We start from the raw sequence: 23,632 nt of genomic DNA on the forward strand, positions 1-23,632 counted from the left end.
ACAGTTGTATCCCTCGACCTTATGTCTCACGCTCTAGGACACTGCCTTTGAAGCGGTAGAGGTGGGATCCCTCGCTGAGCCCGAGGGAAAAACCGACCCTGGAGGGTAAACAGATAAATAATAAGAAGAAGAATGGTAAGTACGGAAGAATGCCGTAGGTAAAATGAGTACATCGGATCACTAAGGACTAGATACTGAATCAAGATGATGTTAGGAGAATGCCGATGTCCTCTCCTCTCCGACTCTGGCTTTGGAGTGCACTGATTTGCTCCCTAAAATAATTTGAAAGTATTGTTTTCTCTTGTTATCAGTTGAGCTGATGATTTCTTGTCCTCTTCACGTCTATTTCTTCTTTACTTCATCTTAATCATCATCATCATCATCTGTTTACCCTCCAGGTTCGGTTTTCCCTCGGACTCAGCGAGGGATCCCACCTCTACCGCCTCAAGGGCAGTGTCCTGGAGCTTCAGACTCTTGGTCGGGGGATACAACTGGGGAGTATGACCAGTACCTCGCCCAGGCGGCCTCACCTGCTATGCTGAACAGGGGCCTTGTGGAGGGATGGGAAGATCGGAAGGGATAGGCAAGGAAGAGGGAAGGAAGCGGCCGTGGCCTTAAGTTAGGTACCATCCCGGCATTCGCCTGGAGGAGAAGTGGGAAACCACGGAAAACCACTTCCAGGATGGGTTCGATTCCCACCTCTACTCACTTGACCTCCCGAGGCTGAGTGGACCCCGTTCCAGCCCTCGTACCACTTTTCAAATTTCGTGGCAGAGCCGGGAATCGAACCCGGACCTCCGGGGGTGGCAGCTAATCACGCTAACCACTACACCACAGAGGCAGCTACTTCATCTTAATGTCATATTAAAACATACAGGACATAGCTGCCCTCTGATCATCAAGATGATCGTTAATTCGTCCATCCATTTTACATACATACAATGATGCATACATACATACATACATACATACATACATACATACATACATACATACATACATACATACATACATACATACATACATACTGTACATACATACATACATACATACATACTGTACATACATACATACATACATACATACATACATACATACATACACAGATAACACGGGGCGGGATAGCCAAGTGGGATCGTCACTAGCTTCTCACCACGATGGCTATGGTTCGAATCCCGGCCAATTCAACTGATATTTTGAAACGAAAAGTCATGTCCCTGTTGTTCTGGAGATCCCGTGACTATGATCTCGACGTCGACAGTCACGTAAAACTACAAGCTTGCGTTCTTTATTTTACATGCGCACTTATAGCCAGGTCGAGTAACTCGATAGGATGAGCACTGATTTTCTGAGCCCAGGGTGGCATGTTTGATCGCAGCTTAGTCGAGTGGTATTTGGAGGGGTTCAGATACGCCACCCTCGTGTCGGTAGATTCAACGGCATGTATAAGAACTTGTGTGGAACAAACATCCCAGCACTTCGGTGTCTCTGAAAACTGTACAAGCAGTCAGTCGGATATAACACCTACAGCATCATGATTATTACTATACCTCGGATTTGTAGGTGGTAACAGGTTAGAATGCAAAGTAATTTGGTTTGTAGGAAGTGTCATGCAACCCGTTGTACCATAATGTAGGAAGGGTAGCATAAATTCAGGAGTTATATAGGCTGTACCCCTAATATCTATGCAGATCTCATAGCATAATCGCTGTACAGTGTAGGGTATACTTAAGTAAGTTGGCCATCTAACCTATCAGCACCTAATAATCCGGACTCTAATTATTACACTCCTCTATACACGTGTTCATCACACGAAGTAGATAATTAATGAGTCAGAATCGGTTGTTTAGTTATGCAACAGAGGAAACAAGTCGATGTCCTCTTCTCTCCTCTCCGACTCTGACTTTGGGGTGCACTGATTTTCTCTCCAAAATCTTGAATATTATAGAATATTGTAATAATGACAAACAACTGCTAAAGTGCTATAGTTGTGTAGTTGATGAAAAATATGGCAGACTTTTCCCACTTTTAATCTTAGGAAGCCCTTTCCCAGACAACTAGAAGTTTGCAAAATTGGATTTATTCACACCTTGAGATATTCTCTGACGGGAAGATGTCGGGAAATTTCCAATTCTTATCACCAAATTACTGTTTGTCTGATCGATCATTCACAAAGAAAATGTCTGTCATATTTGCTGACCAAACGTCAGCGAACATTATAAACTGGACACAGCATATCAATTCTAAAACAAGCTCGAGTAATTACGTAGCTGGACACAAAAGCCTGCATCGGTATGTCTATGGTGTGTTTGAAATCGTGTACACAACTCCGTCCTTGATTATTTTCGCAATTAATTTCAGTAATATTGTAAGTATCCGCCTCTGTGGTGTAGTGGTTAGCGTGATTAGCTGCCATCCCCGGAGGCCCGGGTTCGATTCCCGGCTCTGCCACGAAATTTGAAAAGTGGTACGAGGGCTGGAACGGGGTCCACTCAGCCTCGGAAGGTCAACTGAGTAGAGGTGGGTTCAATTCCCACCTCAGCCATCCTCGAAGTGGTTTACCGTGGTTTCCCCACTTCTCCTCCAGGCGAATGCCGGGGTGGTACCTAACTTAAGGCCACGGCCGCTTCTTTCCCTCTTCCTTGCCTATCCCATCCGATCTTCCCATCCCTCCACAAGGCCCCTGTTCAGCATAGCAGGTGAGGCCGCCTGGGCGAGGTACTGGTCATTTTCCCCAGTTGTATCCTACGATCAAGAGTCTCAGGCTCCAGGACACTGCCCTTGAGGCGGTAGAGGTGGAATCCCTCGCTGAGTCCGAGGGAAAAACCGAACCTGGAGGGTAAACAGATGATGATGATGATGAATATTGTAAGTACGGAAGAATGCTGTAGTAAAATGAGTAGATCGAATCACTAAGGACCAGATACTGAATCAAGATGGTGTTAGGAGAATGATTTGATGAAGTTTGACCAGGAAAAGTGGAAGATTGAGCGGATATATCCTGAGAGGTGGTGGTGATGGTGATTATTGTTTTAATAGGAAATACAACTAGGCAACCATCCTCTACATAAAACTAATCAGAGAGAAAAATGGAAGGAATCCGACACTTCGAAAAATGAAAAAGGTATCGGCCAACGGATGACAAGGGCCACGAAAGGCGTGAAAATGAAAAACTCCCCCAGGCCTCGCAACCTAATACCGTCGGGATCGGAAAAGAACAAGAGTTAGCCAAGGGAGGTCGGATATTACAGATTAAAGTGAAGAGTGGAAGCAATGCCAGTACTAAGCTCAGGGTCACATGGTAGCCAACCCACGCTCCCAAGTTGAGAGCCCCTGGGGCCCCTTTTAGTCGCCTCTTACGACAGGCAGAGAACACGTTGGGTGTTATTCTACCACCCCCACCCACAGGGAGATATATCTTGAGACATCCAGAATGTGTTCAGTTGGCTCTGGAGGAAAGTACACGGGGAAAAATGGTATGAAGAGACAAAGACTAGCAGATTGCAAAAGTTATAAGATACAATAGTTACGTAGAAATGAAGAGGTTTTCAGAAAGTAGAGAGTCACTTCAGCTGAAGACCAAAACGACAATACTAGTCTTTTTCAACTTGAAAAATTATAAAATTATTTTTCTCGTAAGGTCAACAAAATTTTATTATTGTTTTTCGGCAATAAGTGCAAGTTTCAAGTTTCATCAAACCTATAGGAGAATACCTCACAGTAGGCTACTCTATGGAACACCCAAACACAACAGGTATGTAAACATTATTTTTGTTATTAAAATAAGTACAGCATATTAATGAATCATTGCATTATAAAATAATACATGAAAATGACGAAAATAACCATTAATAGAAAATACCACAAAAGGCAAAACCTTCTGGGTTATACGTATATTATGTACATTTAAATAAGATATATATATATACCCGTCTCACTGGGGGAGTTGGCCGTGCGGTTAGGTGCGCGAAGCTGTAAGCTTGCATTCGGGACATTGTGGATTCGAATACCACTGTCGGTAACCCTGAAGATGGTTTCCTGTGGTTTCCCGTTTTCACACTAGCCAAATGCTAGGGCTGTACCTTAATTAAGGCCACGGCTGCTTTCTTCCCATTCTTATCCCAACGTCGCCATAAGACCTATCTGTGTCGGTGGGATGTAAAACAACTTGTAAAAACAATTGACCCGTCTTTAAAGAATTACTAAATTGAGACAATATTAAATACATTTTAAAAATCTATATTTACCCATCATCAAAAAATTACTGCAGTAATACAGCTTATTCTGGGCTAAGTATTGTTTCAGAAAAGATAGAATTTTATCTTAGAAACTTATCTTAGATGTGAAGTTTCCACGGTCTGTTGAATTATTTATTCCTTCCTCCGGGTTAAAGCGTGTTGTGTTATGTACCTTACGTACAGTTTGCGAAAGTTTAGATTTTTTAAAAATGCTATTTGTTCGGGGCGTCGACCTATAAAGATCTTTTGCCCCTACTTGCACCATTTGTGAGGAACCTGCGTGTATTTTATAAATGGCGGAAGTATAAAGTGTTGAATTTTGGGGATTAATGAGAAGAATAGTCTTTCCTCTGAGTTTTAGAAGAGATATTTTATTATTGGTTTACAAAACCAGTGTTTTTATTAAACTATTAATTTCTTTCTTTCTTAATCTGTTTACCCTCCACGGTTGGCTTTTCCCTCGGACTCAGCGAGGGATCCCACCTCTACCGCCTCAAGGGCAGTGTCATGGAACTTCAGACTCTGGGTCGGGAGATATAACTGGGGAGGATGACCAATACCTCGCCCAGGCAGCCTCACCTGCTGTGCTGAACAGAGGCCTGATTAGCTGCCACCCCCGGAGGTCCGGGTTCGATTCCCGGCTCTGCCATGAAATTTGAAAAGTGATACGAGGGCTGGAACGGGGTCCACTCAGCCTCGGGAGGTCAACTGAGTAGAGGTGGGTTCGATTCCCACCTCAGCCATCTTGGAAATGGTTTTCCGTGGTTTCCCACTTCTCCTCCAGGCAAATGCCGGGATGGTACCTAACTTAAGGCCACGGCCGCTTCCTTCCAATCTTCCCATCCCCCCGCAAGGCCTCTGTTCAGCATAGCAGGTGAGGCCGCCTGGGCGAGGTACTGGTCGTCCTCCCCAGTTGTATCCCCCGACCAAGAGTCTGAAGCTCCAGGACACTGCCATTGAGGCGGTAGAGGTGGGATCCCTCGCTGAGTCCGAGGGAAAAACCGACCCTGGAGGGTAAACAGATAAAGAAAGAAAGAATATTAAAGCCTATGTATTGAAACGGATAGATCTGTTAACATAATGCAATGGGCCTGGTACCTGAAACCGGAATCCCTACAGCCACAGGTTTATGAAAGATTTCCTATTGTGACATCTACCGACGTACTGACCTTTGTTCCTTCCTTCCATTAATTGCGAGCAGGAGCCAGTTAGGCTTAGATCAGATTCAGGCTTTTTTTTTTTAATTCGTGTGACTATTTCTAGCCGGGTGCAGCCCTTGTAAGGCAGACCCTCCGATGAGGGTCGCCAGGCGGCATCTGCCATTATTTGTACGTAACTGCGTGTTATTGTGGTGGAGGATAGTGTTATGTGTGGTGTGTGAGTTGCAGGGATGTTGGGGACAGCACAAACACCCAGGCCCCGGGCCAATGGAATTAACCACTGAAGGTTAAAATCCCCGACCCGACCGGGAATCGAACCCGGGACCCTCTGAATAGAAGGCCAGTCGCTGACCATTCAGCCAACGAGTCGGACAGATTCACGGCTGTATGGTCTCAAGGCTCTTTGTATATCACTATTCTCCCATACCAATGTCAAGGGTCGCCTAACCACGAGCAAAAACAAGAGCATACCTAAGTGAAAATCAATATACGTCATTACTTAGAAATTATCAGCGGAATTATCCGCACTTCCATACGGTTTGTATCCGCCAAAACACTAACTTCGCGGAAATCCGCGGATATCCGCATTCATGCAGGGCTCTATCTATAACCCGTTCCAAGCCGGTCAAATTATTCAGGGTATCAGTCCTTCTAGGCACTGCTGTGGCTAGCGCGTGCTTTGCCGGCTACAAAGCCATTTTGCGAGAAGTCTTAGGACCTGCGACACAACTTGGTCCCCCTGGGGTCCCTAGTGCCTTGTCTCCGATCCTACAGGATCACACCACGCTCGCCTAAGCGGGGATCTATTGGTGAGGAGTAGCACATGGCGACGGATCTCCTTCCTTTCTGCCCAAGCCATGGCTCTGAACACTCAGCAACTATGATTAGAGGCCGGGTGGCCCCGCGTAGTTGACGCACACCCGCGCCTCCGTAGGTGCCGAGCATGCTTTGTGGCGATGGTCACCACAACAGCGATTTCAGAGTACCGGAAGCCTACAGCTAACCTGATGGTGGCCACATCTCATACAGCAGAAACACTGCAAGAACTCTTGAGGGGAGCTTGTTGATCTCACCTGATTTCTGCTACGTGGCTGGCCCCTCCTTCGACTGCCTCCCTTGGGGCAGTCGTGGGTTGCGGTGGAGTAGCCCTCTTCTGGTGAGCCAGCATCATTACGGCTGCGGCGGCAGCGTCTTCTTGCTGGCGACTATCGCTGCTCAACGGGGAGTGACGTCCATGCCGTGAAAGAGGTACTAGCGAGTCGTGAGATTGCGTAGCAGCGTCTGATCGGCAGCGGCCGTTCCCTTCCACTTTCATACCGCGTTCCATTTGTCAGAGCGCCGTCCTATATTGCGTCTTGGTAAGGGGCCCTTCCTGTGGCTTGGACGTTAATGGTAGATGGCCGTGGTGTGCGTTCAAAGAGGGCCGCAGAACCTGAGTCCCGCCATGGCGACCGACGTCAGGATACGTCCCCATATAGCGCTGTGGCCATATCCTCGGCCTCCGCTGTAGCTAAGTGCATAAGTCAGTACCAACAGAATTGTTCTTCAGCCCGTTGTCCCTCTTGGCTGTCTGCGCGGGAGCTGCTTTGATCGTTGCCTTTTGACGGCGCGGACATTGATCCCTAGTACACCATCTATCCCTGGCAGGCGCGAAACCTGAAACAGTTTTGAAAGTTAGGCCTCGATGACTTCGAAAAGCCCCTGTTCACAAGGCCTAATAATAAGGCCTCCTGGTAGGAAACTATCGACGGACGTTCTCAGCAACATTCAGTTTCTGTTGAGAAGTAGGTGGCGCATCATGCCAAGGACTAAGTCCCTTTCACTTTGTGCGCGGTACTGAGACCTGTAGTATATGAGCAGCGCTTGGTCAGTGGGCCGGCGTAGCCCGCTGAGAACATAAAGCCTTCAGAGCGGTCACGGCCGTCCCTGTTGGCCTTCAGCTTCAGGTCGTAACCCCTCCGTCGTCGTCACCTCTGCAGACTTTCCTGAAATAATTCTGTAAGAGGACCAGCACTGAGGAATGTTTGACAAAAACTCTTAGTTGTAATTAGAAGTTCAGACTCTTCTTGTACTGATGAATACATAGATAAATACTCCTGGCGAGGATAGAGACTAAGTGGAAGGCACGTACGTCCGTCCGCTATCACAGTAAACTTGCTCCTCACGAGACTGGTTTGTTAATTTTTATTCGGGGAGGGGGAAGCCCGCGCACGCCTCCACCTCCAGCTACGTTGCGATCAACAAAGGCTACATCGCCTCCGACATGCTGTTAATTCTAAGAGAAAGAGACTGCAGACAGTGTTGGGAAATTGTAATAATAAAGGAAGTATCGTGCCTGTAACATGCTACCAGGAAGATTACGTACTGGGTTGCGTGGTGCTGGAGGTTGATAGTAAGGGCCAGGAAAAACCCATAGGCAAAAATAGAAAGATGTCTACTCCTAAAACCTGGCTTGTTCTACATAGCACATTCAAAGGACGTGGCCTGGAAAAGTCCAGGTAATGTTAGTTAGGAACAAGTATCATACGCAAGTCACTAACCCGTTCCATGCCGGGCCAATTATTCGGGGATCAGTCCTTCCAGGCACTGCGGTGGCTAGCGTGTTCCTTGTCAACTACAAGGCATGTCACGAGAAATCCTAGGACCTGCGACACAACCTGGTCTCCTTGCGGTCTCTACTACCTGGTCTCCAATCCTGCAGAATATGGCCACGCCAAAGTAGGTGGGTATCAACTGGAGGGGGCTGGCATATGCCAACGGGTCTCCTTTCTCTCTGCCCAAGCCATGGCTCTGTACATTGCGGAACTGTGATGAGAGGTCTGGTGGGCCCCCGCGCAGTTGGCAAATACCGACGCCTCCATAGATGCTGAGCAAGCTGTGGTCACCACAACAGCGATTGCAGCGTACCGGGAGCCAACAGCTAATCCGACGGCAGCCTCAGCTCATCCAGTGGGAACGCTACAAGAGCTGTTGAGAGGAACTTGTTGATCTCGTCTGACTGTAGCTACGTGCTGGTGTTCTCTCCTCGCTGCACCCTCCTCCGACTGCCTCGCTGGGTGTAGTCAGGAGTTTCGGCTGGATGGCCCTCTCCTGGCCCTTATGAGAACGGTTGTTGTACCCCGCCTTTAAATTGCTTCCTCTCACTCTGGCTAGCGTAAGTCACGCGGAGCCTCCTGAAACAACAGGAACGTGTGTGTCACTCGGCAGGTAGCTGGAATTTAGATGTTGTTATTACGTAACTTGAGGATTAATTTTGTATGTTCATGCTCTGGGCTGCATATGGTAACCTGTGTATAACAGGCATCAAAGAATTGCTGGTTGTACAGCCTTCCGTTCAATTCACATCGTTCCGGTGTTTCTTAATTTCAATAACCTGTCGGATTTTTATTTAAGGATTCCAGGAAATACCTGCTAAAATATCGGTTCTTTCAAATGAAATTTCGCGCCTATATTTGCAGAAATGCTTGGTTACAGCTGAAATATCTGTGTCTTGGTTCTTGGTGTGACGAATATGTTCTTAAAGTCGGGTAGAAAACAGAAGTTTCGTTTTTCTACGTAGCTTGTACCGCAGCGACGTTGAACGTGGTAGACTCCAGAGGCCTGTATTTCTATTATGTTTTTGACTAGTAGCAGATAACGGGTTAATTTCCAGTGTGGTTTATAAATAACCTTGATGTCATACTTGTTCAGTATCTTCCCAATCTTGTCTGTCGTGTTTTTGATGTATGGAAGTATCGCTGTCTGCGGATGGGCCAGTTCCTCCTCCCCTGTATTCTCTTCTACCGTGGCCTTCCCCTGTACTGTGTTCTTATCTTCAAACAGCTTGCTTTTGTGATGGGTAGTGGTGAGAAGAGGCGTGCAGGTGCCTACCTCTGTGTGTGAGTTTCTTGTATACTACGTGGCTCAGAGTCCCATTCGTGTTCCATGTTTCTAGGAACCGTAGTTTCCCCTTTATCTCGGTTTCCACGGTGAACTTAATATTCCCATGAATGGAGTTCAAATTGTCCAGAAATAACTAAAGGTTATTACCCCCATGAGCCCAGATGACGAAAGTGTCGTCCACGTAGCGGAGAAGGCATTTCGGTTTCAGGATTGATGTAGCTAAGGCTATATTTTCGAAATCTTCCATATAAAAGTTTGCAGTTATTGGAGAGAGCGGTGATCCCATCGTGACCCCTTCTGTCTGTTCGTGGAACTCCCCGTAGAAATAGAAATAGTTGGCGTTAAGACGTTCTTTGGCTAGTTTTGACAGGTCTTCTGGCAGTTTCTGGTCTAGTAGCGGAAATAAACAGCGGGAGTACTTAACGTAGGTTTCAGTGTATTCTATACGCGACTGAAGTAATACGGATAGATAACGGGCAATATCGTGCTTCGGAGACCGTATAGCGCTGACAATAGGTCTCAGCGGTACGCAGGTACATAAAAAAGGAACATGGTTCAATCCGAAATAAGAGCTAAATAATTATTTAAACTTGTTCCTTATTTATGCTGTATAATTATAACTTATTATGGACTACTATTTCGGAATTCGCATAAAGTTATCTAATTGGTTCCATCTTTAAAATTATACTAGCCAATGTACCCGTATTTCGCTACGGAATTCTACATTGTATATGAATTTCTAGGTAAATTACGGTACACGTTGTAAGATTTTATTAAACTGCATGTCTCCTAGTGGTACCCCAGAAACACCTCGGAAAGTCCCCATACGTTGTTTCTCGTCTTCATCAACATCATCATCATGGTTCTCATGTAAAGTCAGGGTTGAGGAGTTTTGATCATAATGGAAGGCACCCTTTCCTACTGCCAGTAACAGTCGAGTTTGAGAGTTCTGATTATAGTGCCAGGCCCCTTGCCCACTGCAATTCACTATAGAGTTGGGGAGTTTTCACTATAATGGAGGTCCACTTGCTTACTGCCATTTACAATAGGTCTCCTGTAGACTCAATTATTCAACATGAGGAATCAGATGGGAAGTTTCTATTATAATGCGTATTTCCTTATTTTTGAAGCATATTCAAAATACCAATTTTCATATCTGTAACATCTTTACTTTTTAGATATAAGAATCCTCATACAAATAAATCAAATAATTTTTCAATTCTTTCACCTCCCCTGTAGTGAATTTTCCGAAAACAAAAGATTATGTATTTCTTTATATTTAGATTCCAAATACCAATTTTCACGTCTGCAACACCTTTAGTTTTGGAGATATATGTATCCTCATACAAAGAATATTTTTCAATTCTTTCACCCCCTTAAATGTATTTTCCAAAAACAAAAATCGTATTTCTTTAAAGGTGACTCCAAATACCAATTGTAGAGCTAAGATGACCCACGACATAGAATATTGTACATGTGAGAAACAGTCTTCTCTCAAATTTAAAACAAAAACAAAAATACCTGTTTCTTTAATTTTAAAAGGAAATTCCAAACACCAGTGTTCACGTCTGAAACTCCTTCAGTTTATGAGATATTAGCTTGCTTATAAAAATAATTCAACCTCCTTTTCAGTCCTTTTTACTGACTGAGCCTAAATTACTGAACGTAGTTTTATCATTATTGTAGTGTAATATAGTAACTTATTAGAAATTAGAGTGCCTATTATATAATTTTGAGTAGTTTTGCGAATTTCGAACTTTAATGGTAATTTTCTTTCATGTTTTGCTTGGTAATAACCTGTTGTAATTAGAATACGTCTGAACGTAGTTTAAAATTATTGCAGTGTATTGTAGTATCTGTACTTAGTCTGAACGTAATTTAAAATTATTGTAGTGTATTATAGCATCTTATTAGAAAGTAGTGTGTTTATTCTATTACTGTGAAATATTTGTATAGTATAGTACCGTTTCTGTGGTATCTGTAGTAGGCCCTAACTCTCTTACTAAAATTCTGTTGTTGTAATTGTGTAATTCTTGTGTATTATTCTCTGTTTCCAGTAATTAACAGCAATTTTCATCGTGTTAGCGTGTTGTAGGAATAAAAATAGTACAATTAAGTACCGTAGTATTGTAGTGTAGTAGTAGCCTATATTAAATAACTCACTGTCGTGTGTTCTTTGTGAACTAACCTAGACAATATTCATTTCCTTTCATTTTTATTTTGCACAGAATAAGCTATCTTATTTTTCCTTTTCTTTTCATTCTTTAGTAAAAAATGGCTAGTCAGTGCGAGTGTAGGAACTGTGGGTCTGGCCAGGCATTAAGGAGTATGAGGGAGGAGTTGGAGAGCTTGAGGGAGATAATTAGGATACTCTTAGAGGACAGGAAGGAAAGTAGGCCTCCAAACAATGTACAGGATACAGTAGGTGTAATAGAGGGATTGGAAGGAAATGGGGTAATTGGGGAAGACAGGTGATCTAATGTTTTAAGGGGAAGGAGATTGCAGGCTAAGGGCTCCATTCAGGATAAAAATTCAGGACAGGTGTCGGTGAGAAATCGGTACGAGTCACTGTAGGTAGAACAACCGAGGGAAGATGAGGAACAGGGAACTATTGCCGAGAAGTTTGGAAGTAGGAGAAAGGGGAGAGGTAGGAAAGGGAAATGTGGAGTAGTGGATAGGAAAAAACAAGTGGAACAGGGTCATGGGATGGAGAAAAGGGCGGAGGAAGTAGCTTCTGCAGCTGTTAGGAAAGATAGGACTGACCAGGAGGGGAGGGGATCAAATGAGGTGGGTAGGATTGAGGCTCTGATCATGGGGGATTCTATCGTTAGACATGTCGGGAAAGTGTGTGGAGGAAAGTGTACCAGGGTACAGTGTTATCCAGGAATTAGGTTAAGGCAGATGTTGAGGAAAGTAGAAGAGAAGGAGGAGGGAAAGGAGAAGGTGGTAGTGTTTCACGTTGGTACTAACAACGTATGACAAGCAGGTATAAGTACTAACATAGTTGGGAAGTGTGGGATCTGGCAAATGCGGCACGGGTAAGTTTAAGGAAGCGGAGATTGTTATCAGTGGAATACTGTGTAGGAGAGATACTGACTGGAAGGTGATTGGGGATTTAAATGAGATTATGGAGTGAGTATATGAGAAACTGGGAGTGAAATTTCTAGATCCAAATGGGTGGGTAGGAGATAGGGATCTGCGCTCATATGGCCTTCACATAAACCGCAGTGGTACATATAAGTTAGGAAATTTGTTTAGAAGGGTTATAGGGACGTACATTCAGGGAAACAGGGTGGCCTAGGGAGCGGTGTTAAGGGAATAGGGAACTGGAAATCAAGTAGGGATGACATAAAACTGTTAGTGCTCAACTGTAGAAGTATTGTAAAGAAAGAAATATAATTTTAATAGATATATACTTACCAGATATTGTAATAGGAGTTGAATCATGGCTGAGAAATGATATAATGGATGCAGGAATTTTCTCACGAATCTGGAGGGTGTATCGTAGAGATAGGATAGGAAAGGTAGGAGGGGGAGTATTCATTCTCGTGAAAGAAGAATTTGTAAGCTACGAAAAAACAGATGACAAGCACGAAATTCTAGGGGTAAGGCTCATTTCTAAAGATAATAGGCAATTAAATGTCTTTGGAATGTACAGACCAGGAAAGGGTAGCGCAGATGCCGATTCAGAATTATTTGATAAGATAATCAGCTATGTGGGAAACGATAAGGAAAGGAAAGTGATCGTAGCGGGTGGAATCAATTTACCAAATGTCAATTGGGAAGGTAATGCGAACGACAGGAAGCATGACCAACAAATGGCAAATAAGTTAATATGGCAAGGGCACCTGATTCAGAAAGTGATGGAACCAACTAGAGGGAAGAATATTCTGGATGTGGTGCTGGTAAAACCAGATGAGCTCTATAGAGAAACCGAAGTAATAGATGGTATTAGTGATCACGAAGCTGTTTTTGTGGTAATTAAAAATAAATATGAAAGAAAGGAAGAGATTAAAATTAGGACTATTAGGCAGTACCATATGGCTGATAAAACAGGCATGAGGGAGTTTTTAATAAGTAACTATGATCGGTGGAAAACGGTAAATAAAAATGTAAACAGACTCCGGGATGGGTTTAAAGCAATTGTTGAGGAATGTGAAAATAGGTTTGTACCTTTAAAGGTGGTAAGGAATGGTAAAGATCCACTATATTATAGCAGAGAAGTAAAGAGATTAAGAAGTAGGTGCAGGTTGGAACGAAATAGAGTTAGAAATGGCTGTGGAAGTAAGGAGAAATTAAAGGAACGTACTAGGAAATTGAATCTAGCAAAGAAGTCAGCTAAGGATAACATGATGGCAAGCATAATTGGTAGCCATACTAATTTTAGTAAAAAATGGAAGAGCATGTATAGGTACTTTAAGGCAGAAGCAGGTTCCAAGAAGGACATTCCAGGAATAATTAATGAACAAGGGGAGTGTGTATGCGAGGATCTTCAAAAGGCAGAAGTATTCAGTCAGCAGAATATAACGATTGTTGGTTACAAGGATAATGTCCAGATAGAGGAGGTGACTAATAATAAAGAAGTATTAAAATTTACCTATGACAGCAATGACATTTACAGTAAGATACAAAAGTTGAGAACTGGAAAAGCGGCTGGAATTGATAAGGTTTCGGGGGATATACTAAAGACAATGGGTTGGGATATAGTACCATATCTGAAGTACTTGTTTGATTTTTGTTTGCATGAAGGAACTTTACCAAATGAATGGAGAGTTGCTATAGTAGCCCCTGTATATAAAGGAAAGGGTAATAGACATAAAGCTGAAAATTACAGGCCAGTCAGTTTGACATGCATTGTATGTAAGCTTTGGGAAAGCATTCTTTCTGATTATATAAGACATGTTTGCAAAGAATACGTCGTGTTAAAGTAAAGAAATGAATGTGTATCTGGATTAGAGCCACTATATATATATTTAATGAAGCCGAGCTTTCAGCCAAATTGCATTGGCCTTTATCAGGGCATGTGAAGTTCTACCTCCAACAGTGAGTAAAGAAATTCGAAGAAACGTGGAAGTCATGACCGTACTATCCATGGCCTAACACACTAATTGGACTCAAAGATCGTCGCAGTGTGCTGTGGTGGCTGTGGTGGTTGGGAGGGAAGTTACTGATTCACCGCCCTCTATCGACAGTTTCTTGAGTGCGTCCCGCTGTGCCATGGTGGTGTTATGCATGTATTTCTGCAGTACAGGTCTCCATGTATTTGATAACTTGAAGCCGTCTTCCCTGTTGATGTTATTTGGGCGCAGCTCTATGTCTATGGCTTCCCTTACCAGTCGAGCATAGAAGTCTTTTACAGGCGCGATGACCTTCGCCTGGTCAAAGAGGATTTCTTGGTCTGTACTGTAGAAATATTCTGCTATGGCAGACTGGCTTATGGCATTCTCCGTGGAGGATGAAAGAGTGACATTCTTTACCGACCTGATGTGTTCTTTCACCCTGTGTTTATAAACCTTTTTGTCATACCAATATATGAGCAACCACAACCACATGGAACTTCATACACGCCTGGTGTTTCAAGATGTAGTTTTTCTTTGAATGGTCGAAACAGGTATTTGAACTTCCGGTCTGTGGTGAAAACTGGAATTATATTGTACTTCCTAAAAATGCGCCCTATTGTGTCAGTTATACCTGCCACGTAAGGAAGGAATACTTTTTTTTAGTGTAGTCCTGGTTGGTACTCTCCCTGTTAGGCTCGTTGATCTTCACAGCTCGTGCTACTTCTTCTGGCGTATAGCTGGTTTTCTTCATGGATGTTGTCAGTTCTCTTAATGCACTTGAGCGGTTATCAGCGTCTGCAACGTTATTCACCCTAGTAAATAACGTTCGAAGTAGAGCTGCTTTTTGGCAGGAGTGGTGATGTGAGGACTTACGAAGGTATCTTTCAGAATATGTAGGTATTTTGTACATTGCATGGCCTAATGTACCATCATTTTTCTTGTATACTAACACATCAAGAAAAGGCAATTTATCTTCATTGTCTACTTCCATTGTGAACTTGATCTTACGGTTAATGGAATTTAGGTGCTCCAAAAATTCATTTAATGTTTCCCTTCCATGTGGCCAGAGCTAAACTGTCTCATCCACATAACGATAGAAGCACTTAGGTTTCAATGGCGCTGTAGTTAATGCAGCTGACTCAAAGTGTTTCATAAAAATATTAGCAGCCACTGGTGACAGAGGTGAACCCATTTCTGGTCCTTCTGTTTGTTCGTAATAATCCCCTTTGTAGTAGAGGTAAGAAGATTTGAAACAAACTGCTGCCAGAATGGTCAAGTCCTCAGACAGGTATTGTCTGATGTAAGCAAGCGTTTCTTCTACTGGTACATTAGTAAAAAGTGACGTAACATCAAAGCTTACCAGGATGTCACCTTCGTCCACCCGTAGCTCCGTAACTTCTTCAAGAAGAGTTTCGAATCTTTAACGTGATGTTCTGTCTTCCCTGTTTCTGGCTGCAACAGTGATGAAATATGGCGCAGAACCAATAGCACTCACGATTGGCACGTTATTACTGTGTATTTTTGGGAGTCCATAAATGACTCGAGGTACCGGGTCTGAATTTAGTAAGGTCTTCTGCAAGTGTTCTGGAAGTGTTGAGCTCTTCACTAGTCGAGTGACTTATGCATTAATTTTCCTAGTGGGATTCCTTACTTTCTTATACGTTTCTTCTTCTAGCCGGTTGTTCATTTTTGTTTCGTAATCAGATGTATTCATGACTGAAACATTACCCTTGTCATCCGGAATTACAATTATATTATCTTCTTTGCAAAATTCATTAGCTTCTTTAAGTTCACCTTTGGTCAGGTTTTGACTTGGTGGCTTCGCTGTTTTCAGCACGTAAGATACATCTTGACGAATTTCTTCCACCTTGTTTAACGGTAAATCTCTGATGGCACATTCTACCCCACAGACAGTCTTCCCTACTGGGATTCTTCTCGGCGCCACAGCGAAGTTAAAACCTTTCTTTAGCAATGATATTGAGTTCTGGTTTAGTACTTTATCAGGCATATTTCCTATGACCTTGCTGTAATATAATTACGGTGGTTTGCGTTGGACCGTTTCCTGAACATTATTTTCTTGATTTGCTCTACTATACTCTTTTACACGTTCGGCCTACTCATATATTATCCCGTCTATCAAGGCCAAATGTTCAGTATGCAAGTTAATTCTAATCTCTATGAAAAGACTGAGTGTAATTATTGTATCGTACTTATCCAAATCCCTCCTAGTCTCTTGAATTTGATTTCTTAGCAAACGTCTTCTGGCTTCCGCCAGAAACTTCTTGGCCCCAGTAGTTCGCAGATGATGTTTAATCTTGATCCAAGAAGGTATCATATCACTTTCACAGCATCTCTTCAAGAAGGCTAGTCTGGCGATTGATTTAGATATCTTCTTTCTCAGTTCACCGAACTTTCTAACCTTCAAGTGTATATCCCCTCCACAGAAGTTACTAAGTAATGAACGTAGGTTTTCGTGGCTCATTGTATTAACGTAAAGAAATGAATGTGTAACTGGATTAAAGCCACTATATATATTTATTTATTTCGATCTCGCCATATGGAAGGTAAACATTAAATCAATTTTTGGAGCACCTAAATTCCATTAACAGTAAGATCAAGTTCACAATGGAAGTAGAAAATGAAGATAAATTGCCTTTTCTTGGTGGTACATGATGGTACATGATGGTACATTAGGCCATGCAATGTACAAAAAACCTACATATTCTGAAAGATACCTTCGTAAGTCCTCACATCACCACTCCTGCCAAAAAGCAGCTCTACTTCGAACGTTATTTACTAGGGTGAATAACGTTGCAGACGCTGATAACCGCTCAAGTGCATTAAGAGAACTGACAACATCCATGAAGAAAATCAGCTATATGCCAGGAGAAGTAGCACGAGGTGTGAAGATCAACGAGCCTAACAGGGAGAGTACCAAACAGGACTACACTAAAAAGTATTCCTTCCTTACGTGGCAGGTATAACTGACACAATAGGGCGCATTTTTAGGAAGTACAATATAATTCCAGTTTTCACCACAGACCGGAAGTTCAAATACCTGTTTCGACCATTCAAAGAAAAACTACATCTTAAAACACCAGGCGTGTAATGAAGTTCCATGTGGTTGTGGTTGCTCTTAAATTGGTATGACAAAAAGGTTTATAAACACAGGGTGAAAGAACACATCAGGTTGGTAAAGAATGTCGCTCTTTCATGCTCCACGGAGAATGCCATAAGCTAGTCTGCCATAGCAGAACGTATCTACAGTACAGACCAAGAAATCCTCTTTGACCAGGCGAAGGTCATCGCGCCTGTAAAAGACTTCTATGTTCGTCTTGTGAGGGAAGCTATAGATATAGAGCTGCGCCCAAATAACATCAACAGGGAAGACGGCTTCAAGTTATCAAATACATGGAGACCTGTACTGCAGAAATACATGCATAACACCACCATGGCACAGCGGGACGCACTCACGAAACCTTCGACAGAGGGCGGTGAATTACAGCACGACGATCCTTGAGACCTATTAGTGCAAGCGATTCCAATTGAGGTGCTCCCACGGCCCCGTCCGGCCCCGTCCGGCCCTGGCAGCAGCCCTGGTGCTGTGCTATAGCACCGCTGAGGTGGTGGGGGAAGGAGGGTAATGGCAGGGGCAGAACCACAGGTCGTCAATTCAGCGCGCAGCTTATAAAAACAATATTATTTATGACAGTTCTCTGAACACATAAACACACAATTTATTCTGTACATACTTTGCGTTTTCCTTAATGTACATTTAGCGTTTAAGTCGATTGCTGACATCGTTTTGCGACAACTGATTTACTAATAATGGGTACAATCAATTTGGCAGTAGAAATTCTAAATACAGCCTCTAAGTCCGCATGACAGAGTAGTCCTAGTTCTCCATTTATTTAAATTAAGAATTGAAAACATCTGTTTTTTGCAGTTTTCAGAGCAACAATAGCCCATAACGTGCTCGAACTGCGCCTTCTAAAGTGTTGGGTTCAAGTATCTGTGGGACTGGGAGATAAAATAATTAAAATAATCTTTGTGGGTTCTTTTTTGCAATAAGTCTTATGGCGATGATGGGATAGGAAAAGGCTAGGAATGGGAAGAAAGCGGCCGTGGCCTTAATTAAGGAACAGCCCCAGCATTTTCTTGGTTTGAAAATGGGAAACCACGGAAAACCCTCTTCAGCGCTGCCGACAGTGGGGTTCGAACTCACTATCTCCCGGATGCAAGCTCAGCTGAGCGCCCCTAAGCGCACCCCAAACTCGCCCGGTGTGTTCTCTTAGCAGCACATCTAAGTCTAATTCTAAACAGTTCTTAGTAATACAGAACCAAAAACGAAAACAAATCTCCTAAATTGCATGTAAAACAGTTCTTAATGAGTAAGTTATTACGTATCTCTGAAGAACTTAGCAATTCCGATTTTAACTTAGCAATTTGTTCGGTTCTTGCAGCGCCAACAATGTCATCATAGGTGGAAACGTGTTTATTGCGGTAGTGTTGTCGCACGGTTGAAGACTTACGCTTAAAATGTCATGACAAATCAAACACTGAGCTTTCCCTTCGGTATTAAGAACAAAATATGAATCCACCCATGAAGGATTAAACAACATTTTTAACGAAGGTGAAGCCAACTGCTCTACTGTCCATTGTATCGAATAGATTCTACTGAGAATGACACCCACAGAGAGAATGAGAATGAATGTACTGTCTCTTACGCACACATGCACCACTGCGTGGGACAGGTGGGGAAGGAGGGGAACGGTGCTGCTGAGTGCAGCGCTGGTGCGCCCTGGCCCTAAGTGCTCGAGTTGGAAAGGCCTGTAATTAGTGGGGTAGGCCGTGGATAGTAAGGTCATGACTTCCGCGTTTCTTCGAATTTCTTTGCTCACTGTCGGAGGAAGAAATTCACATGCCCCGATAAAGGCCAATGCAATATGGCTGAAAGCTCGGCTTCATTAAATATATATAGTGGCTTTAATCCAGTTACACATTCATTTCTTTACCTTAACAAGACGTATTCTTTAGTTTTCGGAAAATCCACTTAAAGGTGTGTGAAAGAATTGAAAAATTACTTGAATTATTTGCATGAGGATACTTATTTTAAAAAACTAAAGATGTTACAGACGCGAAAATTGGTATTTGGAATCTCCTTTAAAAATAATTAAACACGTATTTTTTTATTTTCGGAAAATCAACTTAGGGAAGGAACGGGGGTGAAAATAAGTAATAAATTCTGTTTATGAGGATACTTATATCTCAAAAATTGAAGATGTTCTTCTTCTTCTTAATCTGTTTACCTTCCAGGGTTCGGTTTTTCCCTCGAATTCGACGAAGGATCCCACCTCTACCGCCTCAAGGGCAGTATCCTGGAGCTTCAGACTCTGGGTCGGGAGATACAACTCGGGAGAATGACCAGTAACTCGCCCAGGCGGCCTCACCTGCTATGCTGAACAGGGGCCTTGTGGAGGGATGGGAATAATGGAAGGGACAGGCAAGGAAGAGGGAAGGAAGCGGCCTTGGCCTTAACTTAGGTACCATCCCGGCAATTGCCTGGAGGAGAAGTGGGAAAGCACGGAAAACCACTTCGAGGATGGCTGAGGTGGGAACCGAATCCACCTCTACTCAGTTGACCTCCGGAGGCTGAGTAAACCCCGTTCCAGCCCTCGTACCACTTTTCAAATTTCGTGGCAGAGCCGGGAATCGAACCCGGGCCTCCGGAGGTGGCAGCTAATCACGCTAACCACTACACCACAGGCAGACAAACTGAAGATGTCACAGACGTGAAAGTTGGTATTTTGAATCTTCTTTAAAAATACAGGAACATGTACTTTTTCGGGAAAGGCACTTAACGTGGGTGAAAAGAAGTGAAAGAAAAGTTGAATTATTTTTTATGAGGACACTTATACCTAAAAACACTGAAGAAGTTACTAACGTGAAAATAGGTATTTGGAACCTCCTTTAAAAATAAAGTAACATGTATTTTTTTCGAAAAATCCACTTAGGTGGGGGTGGCGGAAGTGCTGATAAAGGGGTTGAATTCTTTTTATTGGGATACATATACCTGAATAACTGAATATCTTACAGACGTGGAAATAGGTATTTGGGATCTCCTTTGAAAATAAATAAACATGTATTGTTTCTCACATGTACAATATTCTATGTCGCATGGTCACCTTAGCCCTAGAGGGCAATACCATAAACGTGGTTTACAAAAACTTTCTGGGGTAAATGGAGCTCAGTTTTTCGGTGAGTTTTTATACTTTATGGATTTTCAGATAATATCTTAGTACAGTACCAAGTACGATTAATTTTTTCACAGTACGAAATCCACGCAAGCGAAGCCGCGGGTAACTGCAAGTTTTATATATATTGATTTTTCATTAACTTTTTCGGCCATTTTCTCGTGGCTTGGCGTTGATGTGGACTAAGCAACAAACAGATAAATTCATGAATACCTCTGTTATCATAGCCGGTGACAAAACTGCATTTGACATAAATGACCGAAAATTGTATTTTCTAAAACTTTTGTTGTGTAGTGGTTATCGATAGGACCACACATAACATAGATATTTGAGGATTAAATTTTAGGCCTTCCCTAAGCTGCCATTTCAATCTATGTTATTAAAATTATTTATATCCTAGATTGTAGTGCCTTATTACCCGACTGTGTATACCGATTTTCACTATATACTGTACAATCGTTTTCTCGTGATGCGCGTACATAGATACATACATACATACATACATACATACATACATACATACAGACAGACAGACAGACAGACAGAGATGACGGAAAATTAAACATTGTATTTTCTTCCTACTACGGATACAACCGATGCAGAAATACTATTCTTATTTTAATTCTGAGTAATGTACAGACAAAACTCGTATTTTATATAAAGATTTACAGAAATGTATGAATGAGCAGTCCACCTCTGTGGTGTAGTGGTTAGTGTGATTAGCTGCCACCCCCGGAGGCCCGGGTTCGATTCCCGGCTCTGCCACGAAATTTGAAAAGTGGCACGAGGGCTGGAACGGGGTCCACTCAGCCTCGGGAGGTCATCTGAGTAGAGGTGGGTTCGATTCCCACCTCAGCCATCCTAGAAGTGGTTTTTCGTGGTTTCCCACTTCTCCTCCAGGCAAATGCCGGTATGGTACCTAACTTAAGGCCACGGCCGCTTCCTTCCCTCTTCCATGTCTACCCCTTCCAATCTTCCCATCCCCCACCAAGGCCCCTGTTCAGCGTAGCAGGTGAGGCCACCTGGGCGAGGTACTGGTCATCCTCCACAGTTGTATCCCTCGACCTTATGTCTCACGCTCTAGGACACTGCCCTTGAAGCGGTAGAGGTGGGATCCCTCACTGAGTCCGAGGGAAAAACCAATCCTGGAGGGTAAGCAGATTAAGAAGAAGAAGAAGGTGAATGAGCATAGAATCTAATCAAAAACATATTATTGAAACTATTGATTGATTAAGGGTGCTAAAATAAATTACGTATTTAGAGTATTTTCAAGGGAAAATATAATTTATCCATTGATTTTATAGTACATCGAAATACATGTTTCATAAGGTTTATACTCTACAGTCAAGGGCCGTAGCCCTATTGAAACACCGGATCCCGTGAGATCTCCGAAGTTAAGCAGCATTGGGCGTGGTCAAGATCTGGATGGGTTGCCACGCGCTGTTGGTGGGGGTAAGGGAATGGAGGAGCGGAAGAGAACTGGCCACCCTACCGTATGTAAACTCCGGCCCAGGCACACCTCTGTGGAGGTTCGGACCTGCCTTAGGGCAGAATACACCCTTACCATACTTTATACTCTATATTTCAGATATTAGTTAATTATTTCATCGATGTTTACTTTCTGCTCAAAGAGAAAATCTTGGGTATGTTTCTTGTGGTTTCCGAAATGTCCATTATATTCTTTTAATTTATGTGAGAGAATATTGAACAGTTTCCATTTTTAATTTAATTTCGTGTGGCTATTTCTAGCCGAGTGCAGCCCTTGTAAGGCAGACCCTCCGATGAGGGTGGGCGGCATCTGCCATGTGTAGGTAACTGCGTGTTATTGTGGTGGAGGATAGTGTTATGTGTGGTGTGTGAGTTGTAGGGATGTTGGGGACGGCACAAACACCCAGCCCCCGGGCCATTGGAACTAACCAATGAATGTTAAAATCCCTGACCCGGCCGGGAATCTGAACCGAAGGGCAGTACGCTGACCATTCAGACACCGAGTCGGACAACAGTTTTGATGTAAAATACGGAAAGTATATTCGGCTACATTTAACTTCGGTTGATATAATGCAGAGTGTTTCTTCTTCAATTTTCTGGCTCCATACCATTACTTCAGTTTTATTTTTGTTCTTATATATATTTCTAAACCATGGATGTGTTTAATACTGTGTTATGCATAGAAACTGTAGCAGTAGCATGACTGCTGGCATGGAAACCTTGAACGATCAAAAATGCAGGTAGGCACTGCCTAATTTAACGTGTGCCTTATGAAAATTATTATTATTATTATTATTATTATTATTATTATTATTATTGTTATTATTATTATTCTCAGCTGTTTCCCAATTACCTTGGGTCGGCACTTCGTATTAATTTAGTCCAGATTTACGGCCAGATGCCCTTCCTGATGGTATGTGGAGTGATGTAGTTACTATTGCGTGTTTCTGTGGTGGTTTGTAATGTGTGAATGAAAAGGTACATTAACACAAATACAAACACCGAGCGTCCGGGATAGAGTAAATAACTAGACGTGGTTAAAATTCCCGGCCAAGAATCGAGCCGGGGGCCTTCTTAACCGAAGTTCACTATGGTGACCATTCAGCCAAGAAACCCAACTGTGTACCACGTAAATATCAATCTATAAAAACTATGTTGACATAAAAATGTTTTGTGTTTGTCTAGGTTTGTAGACGAAGCTCGGTGTCCTCTGAGCACTACCCCACTTAGCAACTGGTACACTAGACCGAGCATAATAGAACAATCTACCACCTCCTTCGACAACTTGCTGCTGGGATTGGTTACTCAGCCATCCCAAAAAGCAGACAAATATTCTACCACTCAGGTGAGCTAAATTACTGTGCATTATTTACATTAGCTACTATAGTTCTTAGAAGTTACTCATTAGTAGGGGGCAGAGGTTGATGACCTAAAAAATATCACAGAAAAGGATCAATAAAATTCCCTTAAATTTGTGGGAAAATGCTATAAAATAAGTACAAAAAGACTTTAAAATATTTGACCAAACTGAATTCTGGTGGGTGTGGAAC

The 23,632-nt window shown here is 42.8% G+C and overlaps 1 protein-coding gene across 2 annotated transcripts in view; it reads left to right on the forward strand.

Moving 5' to 3' along the window:
- Window positions 1–23,632, forward strand: part of LOC136858028 (peroxidase) — a 210,835-nt gene that overhangs the window by 110,934 nt on the left and 76,269 nt on the right. For both annotated transcript variants that reach the window (XM_067137234.2, XM_067137235.2), the window contains exon 10: window positions 23,268–23,427. In XM_067137234.2, coding sequence (XP_066993335.2) covers window positions 23,268–23,427 — 160 coding nt within the window. The remainder of the gene's footprint in view (window positions 1–23,267; window positions 23,428–23,632) is intronic.

This window comes from Anabrus simplex, chromosome 1 (assembly GCF_040414725.1).
Source record: "Anabrus simplex isolate iqAnaSimp1 chromosome 1, ASM4041472v1, whole genome shotgun sequence".
Lineage (NCBI taxonomy): Eukaryota > Metazoa > Arthropoda > Insecta > Orthoptera > Tettigoniidae > Anabrus > Anabrus simplex.